The sequence below is a fragment of the Athene cunicularia genome, assembly GCF_003259725.1.
Source record: "Athene cunicularia isolate RWA chromosome 19 unlocalized genomic scaffold, athCun1 chr19_part1, whole genome shotgun sequence".
NCBI lineage: Eukaryota > Metazoa > Chordata > Aves > Strigiformes > Strigidae > Athene > Athene cunicularia.
Window position 1 is genome coordinate 3,620,418 of NW_020799124.1, and position 6,217 is coordinate 3,626,634.

A 6,217-nucleotide genomic window follows, 5' to 3' on the forward strand; every position below is an offset into this window, starting at 1 on the left:
CTAAATCCATCAAAGCCCGCAGAGGGAGATACCGTCCTCGTCAGGGGCAAGGGGAGGCGATTCGCACACCCAGCTGATCAGAGATGTCATCCGCCCAACACAACCCGGGGCTCAGCTCCGGTCATGCGGTGTAATTATTATCACAACTTAGCAAATTAAATCCGGTATGTATGCTAATGAAAAATAAATATTCTACAAGTTAAATTAGGTCTCAGCATACGGCCGCTATCGCTAACACATCTTACCTCGGCAAAAAGTTAGAAGCTGATTTACTGCGACTAATTTTTTGGCCACGTTGTGAAGCCTGCAGGATTTACGCTACCTTTCAGTACGTCATGTAGCGCATCTTTTACAGAGTGCGGTATAACTGCCGGAACTTCCTCCATTTCAGATTCCAACTGGGCCAAAACCATCCTCTTAGCAACCAGAAATCCGTTTAATCGCAAGTCAAGCTATACTGACAACAAAGCTGCAGTTGCTTCTAACGAACAAGCTCATACAGCTTTAATTTTTCCACAAATTGACCAGCAGGTTTAGTTTCCAAAGAGATCTGTCATTCCAAAATATGAAATTAAGTCAGGGGGTTAACAAAATCTGATCTATGTACACAAATACAGTAAAATATTTCAACTGGATATAGGTAAGCACATTTTCTGGCTATGGTGTTAACACAAATCAGAGCTGCCATGCCTTTTTTCTTTTTTTTAAGATCAAAGACAAATGGTTTATCACATCAGCACATTAAAAAGCATCTACTGTTTGCATACCCAATACCTTGTTTAGAAAATGAGAAAAGAATCTGCCCATCACTGCCTCAATATGACAAATAATTTTTAAATAGTCTTAAACGTGTAGAAAGATACGATGCAGAAAAGCACTATCGTCAAAACATCTACTAATACGGGCTCGGTGCATTTCGACAACCAGCTTTTATTTTTTACATGTGAAAATGTAATAAATGGAAAATGTATACATCTCTGATTCCTTTCTCTACTCTGATATCAGACCTTATTTTCAATCAGACCGTGTCCAGTGAAATACAGTGGGCGATACCAGCTGGGTAACAGACATGAATCAAAATCCATTATTTGGATCGAAGACAGTATTTTCAAACTAAAAATCAATCTACCAGGATAATTCTTATTGTGTAATCGCTTTCAGTATTCCTCGGAGAACTTTATAGCTCATTAGTTGTTGGCTTTCTTTGGGAGGGAAGCAGGGTCCACGTTCTGTCACGTATGCATAAGGAAATCTAAGCACCCACAGTCCGTCAGAGGGAAGGGTAATTTCCTGCTTCTCGGGGTAAAATATAGGACAAGGTGGCGGCCCTGGTTGAACCTGAAAAGAAAAAGGAAATATGAGTAGATAATCAAACATCATTAGAATAATTAAAAAAACCCACCAACAACCCACAACAAAACTTAAAAGCAAACTGAATCCAAGGAAGTCTCTTAAGTCTTGCCTACCACCACGTTCTCAACCACTTGAGCACATTCCCGGTAATCACTGTGCCATTACTGTGGGAGATCCATAAATTTTCAATTTTATCACAGCGAAGACGCTGAATTCAAGGCTGCAGATTAGGTCCTACCAAAGAGACCGACAATACAAACACAAGCCTTTTGCCTCTCGGGCAGCAGGAAACGCTGTGAGAACAGCGGATTCCAATGCCGCAGCACAGGCGGCCCTGAGCTGTAACCTCACTAAACCAATGTGAATTTTCAAGGACTTCAGCAACATTTAATAGGGCTCTTGTATAATTCATATTAAAAGATTCAGAAGGTCTTATTCACATGAGGAACCGACGTGTGGAACCCACAACGCATAACATAAGATACTTGAAATAAACACACACCCCCTCAGCAGTCAAAAGCTGCGATACAGCTGTACACTGGGAATGACCAACAAAGTATCAACACAAACTGAACCTTCAACTCTTGCCTGTGTTTCAAACAATAACACAATAAACTGCATTGAAATACTGGTGTGGGCGTCAGGGTTCAGTCAGTATTCTTCCCTTAACTTCTAAACCAAAGCAGGTTCGTATCTGAGCATTTGAAGGTGTCCCATAAAAGAAGCCAACTCCATTGTCTTGTGATTCAGCCTTAAGGATCTTGTGGCACTTCCCGAACAGCTCGAAGGGTTACAAAATGTCCCAAATCTGTCTCTCCCAAACCAATATGTTTTGTGCTGACTTGTTACTCAGTGACACCACTACAATGAATGCCAATTTTCTTGCCACAGGCTAACAAATAATAAGCATTTATGTGCACACAGGATTTCATACAGCAGTAATTGAAAGAAGATACACTTGTTCATATTTTACTACTTTAAAAAGTAAGAAAGTGTAAACAGAGCTCTTTCTCCGTTGTTTTTAATATACTTGGAAATGGGAAAAAACCTCCAATTAAAAACCCAACACCTCTTCACCTCCTAAATTCAAAGGGTAACTAATAATAGTTAATCTCAGCAATGAGTCACTGCTTTTCTCTACGACATTTAAAATAAATTAATTCTTACACAGTCATTACTTACTTGTTCTCTTCTCAAAAAGAAGCAGTTATTACAGTATGGAATGCTATTGATTAATCCTTGAGAAAATATTTTTTACAACTTACATTATACAAAGTATAAAGCTGGCATAAGCCAATCTTGAACTTTAAAAACACCCAAACCTGTTCACAAAACAGATACTTTTGGTGACTACTGCCTTAGAGAATTTATCTGAAGTTGGTTTGAGTTGGAAAGAGTTTCTTGTAGCATCCCTCTGACACCCCTTTCCGATCACCCTTGTGCCTTCCTGTCCTAAAATTTACGTTCCAACAACCTTTCTCAGCAGTTAACAGGTTCCCTCTTCCATTGCTTACCTGAGGAGTTAACGTGATCTGCAGCGGAGCATCAGGAACCACCACAAAGAGTCTCATGAACTGAGCGTAATGCGGCTTGAGCCCTCGCCCCTGAGTCGACGACAGGATGTACAGCGGCATGTCAGAATTGAGGGCTTTGATGGCGGATTCCTTTGGCCCCCCTCCCATCACTTTCATGACCTTATCAGGCCCTGAACACATGAACCTCCTACCACGTGCATCTTCATATTCAAATCCTACAAAAGCTCGAGCTATGTCATCCCTCCGTCTTCCTCTTCCCATCACAACCGCGCTTCTTTTTCCAGGAACAGCCTTGTTAGGTGCAGGCCAGGAATTGGTATCTAAGTCTCCTTCATCTTCAGCTCTTGTCCTAATGACAATGTCCCAAGGCATTAAATAGTTTGTTCCCGGGATAAAGCCCTGTTGATCTAAGCCTGTGTGGAAGTTATAAGCCTTAGCAGGCCCCAGCTTAACCAGTGACCAACTGGAGAATTTGGGCAAAAGGCCCTTGGGGCAATTTGAATGGAGCATCCCAGGGAGGTACTCAACAGTGGATGCCTGGCGATCTACCAGGCTTGGCCTTTTCTCACTTTTGGAGTCCCCACTCTGCCCGTGACCTTCTGCATTGTCCCCTCCACCCTGGGCATCAGGCGGGTAGGTGCCCAAGCTGCCCGTCGACTGACCCAGGCTGAGGGCTAAGCTCAGGCCTGTGCTTTCTCCCTGAGTCTGAGGTTCTTTTTCTTTCAGTTTCTCAATCTCGCCTTCTGGAGGGGCAGGCGATGACTCATCCCGAGCAGGCGCCGGATCGGGTGTGCTTGGCTGAAATATGGGAAAGTTGATGTGCTCCAGTTTCCCGCAGCATTTTTCTTCCAGCAGCTATGAGAAAGAAAACGTGGTTAACTTTCCATCTTCCACCTCCGAGATGGGGGAGTTCAGAGTCCTAATGTTCAGCAGCTACCGCTAAGATTCAAGAGGTTTTGCGCTACGCGAGAACCAAAGCAGCAATGGGAACACAGCCCACAGACACAAAGGATTTAACATTCACGTGAACACAGTTGAAGCATAAATAGGTGCTCCTGCGTGCATGCACTGGTGAAGACTGGAACTGCCCACTCTGGTCAGCGTATCGTGCAATTTCTGTTCCCAGAAGCATCTTCCCCAAGCTACGTTTACAAGCCGATGAGGTTAAGAGGAAACTCACTTCAGAATAGAGATTTTTGTTAATGAAACAAAAGCACTGCTTGAAGCAAAACTAGAGACCCGATAGTTACCTGGTAAAAGTCGTAATTAGCTGCTTTGATATCAAAGGGGTCATCCCGAGGAGCTTGTTTCCTTCCACAGTTACAGGCACCAGTGGAACGAGCCCGGCTGTTGTGGTACAGAACTGGAGGATTTCTGTCTGCTTCTGGCTTTTCCCCTAAAAGCAAAATCAATCAAACCCTTGATAAATTGCTCACCATTTCTAGAGATTCTTTAACTCCCCCCACCCACTGCTTCCTCCTTGCTATACACACATGCAAAATGATTTACCAGCAATGCCAGTTCGTCAAGCAACTCCTCCCTTTCCCACTTTTAATACACAGTTTAGTTTAGCGGTGTAACCTACACTGGAATCTTGTTTTTATAACCTCTTCCTAAGAGGCATAAATAGTTCTGCCTGCAATAAATGTGTATCAGACAGTTTCTACTCCTTGACATCAATCAAGCTATTTCAGAAAAAAAAAAAAAGGGGGGTGTGTGTGTACTTATGCTTCTGAGAAAACTGTTGTTCTCTTATATATCTATTGTTAGGAGCACTCCAGTGCAGTGTTTATAACTAGCAAGATGAAATGAGAGTTACTACTAAAATCAAAGTAACTACTGACAGCGGACTCACTCCTAAACATTACTCAAACCTAAAGGAAACCTGCACAACAGCTCTGCTGTAATTAATCCCACCGTACAAAGACGAAGCTTTAAAGCTGCCAAACTTTCATCTTCCATAAACACGCAAGAGTGGGTGTTTTCAGCCTAGGACATTTTGAAGCAGATCCAAAATTAAACCATGAAACCCAATGACGAGTGAGCTTCTTCACCTGCTTTTGGGAGCAGATGAAACTTATGGACACAGTGTTGGTCTGTTAAACTTCGCTCTTCACAAAGCTGATGCCCGTTGCTCCAAAACTTGTAACAGTCCTCGTTGAGCTGCATGGCGTATTTATGGAAGGCTGGGCCACGGGCGTGCTGGCTGTACACACGCAGGGCCTGGGCCAGCTGGTTCTTATGGACCGTCATGGTGTAATTGTGGGGCAGGTTGGACTGGTAAGCGCTGTGGGCCATGGGGAGAGCCTTCTGGCAACGGTTTTCTGAGAACTTGGTGTCTATATCCAAATAGCCTTCCAAGACTTTGATGCTGCCCATGATTTTTGAGCTCAGTTCCCCCGTGAGAGAGGTTGGGTCGTCATCTTTGCCTTCGATGGTCACTTCATACAGTTTTAAAGCTGCAGCAACCCACTTCTGGTAGGTTGGGAGCTCGAAGTGAGAGGGCTGTGGGTTCCTCCCCACGCTGTCATCGAAGCCCTTCTTGCTGAGCACCAGCTCCACGTGCTGCCACAAGAACTCCTTGAGGGTGCAATCCACAAGCTGCCCAGAGGAGCTGGAGCTGCTGCTGCTGCTCTCTGCGTGGAAGGACAGCTGCTGCCTGCCGTGCCGCATCATCTGATACCTCCTGGGTCCGGACAGGGTGGGAGCCAGCAGCGAGTCGGTCTCTCTCATGGTGCAGTTGCTCCTGAGCTGGTCAAGAAGCATGGCCACTGGGTCATCCCCGTCCTGGGCCCCCCCAGCCACAATGTACACGAAAGCCTGGTTGGCAGGCACGGTGAAGAGGCAGTTGATGCTCTGGTTGGTTAGCACCCTGCTCTTGCGGAAGATGCGGTAGATCTGATCCTCCAGAGCGTGCTGCAACCTTCTCTTGGGGGAGTGCTTCTTGGGGGGCGGCTTTTCCAGGTGACCGCAGGGGTCCTGGCCCCTGCTTGGGAGAGGATCCACCTTCAGGGCCCCGTTGAGCTGGAAGAGGAAGAGGAGGCGCGGAGGGCACGGCCTACAGTTGAGCTTCCACTCCTTGCCGACCGGGCAGTCTTTGATGGCGGCTTTCAGGGAGGGCAGGACCTTCTGCCGCAGCCCGTCCAGCGCCCTGAAGACGCGGTCGTAGGTGATGTCGAAGGAGCAGGTGGGATGCACCAGCAGCAGGATGTGGCAGACGGAGAAGAGGTAGAGCAGGCTCAGGCAGTGCAGCTTCTCCTGGTGCTTCCAGAACTCGTGGGCCTCGGCGTGCGGCAGCGGGGCCGGGCCGCCGGAGGGGTGCCCGGACC

The 6,217-nt window shown here is 46.1% G+C and overlaps 1 protein-coding gene across 1 annotated transcript; it reads right to left on the reverse strand.

The window, feature by feature from the left end:
- Window positions 1-415: 415 nt before the first annotated feature.
- Window positions 416-6,212, reverse strand: SMG8 (SMG8, nonsense mediated mRNA decay factor; the record flags this gene model as incomplete). The annotated part of the gene is made up of 4 exons (XM_026861816.1): window positions 416-1,338; window positions 2,868-3,743; window positions 4,139-4,284; window positions 4,943-6,212. Coding segments are annotated over 4 exons (2,490 nt in total), but the record flags the coding sequence as incomplete, so codon positions are not given.
- Window positions 6,213-6,217: the final 5 nt, after the last annotated feature.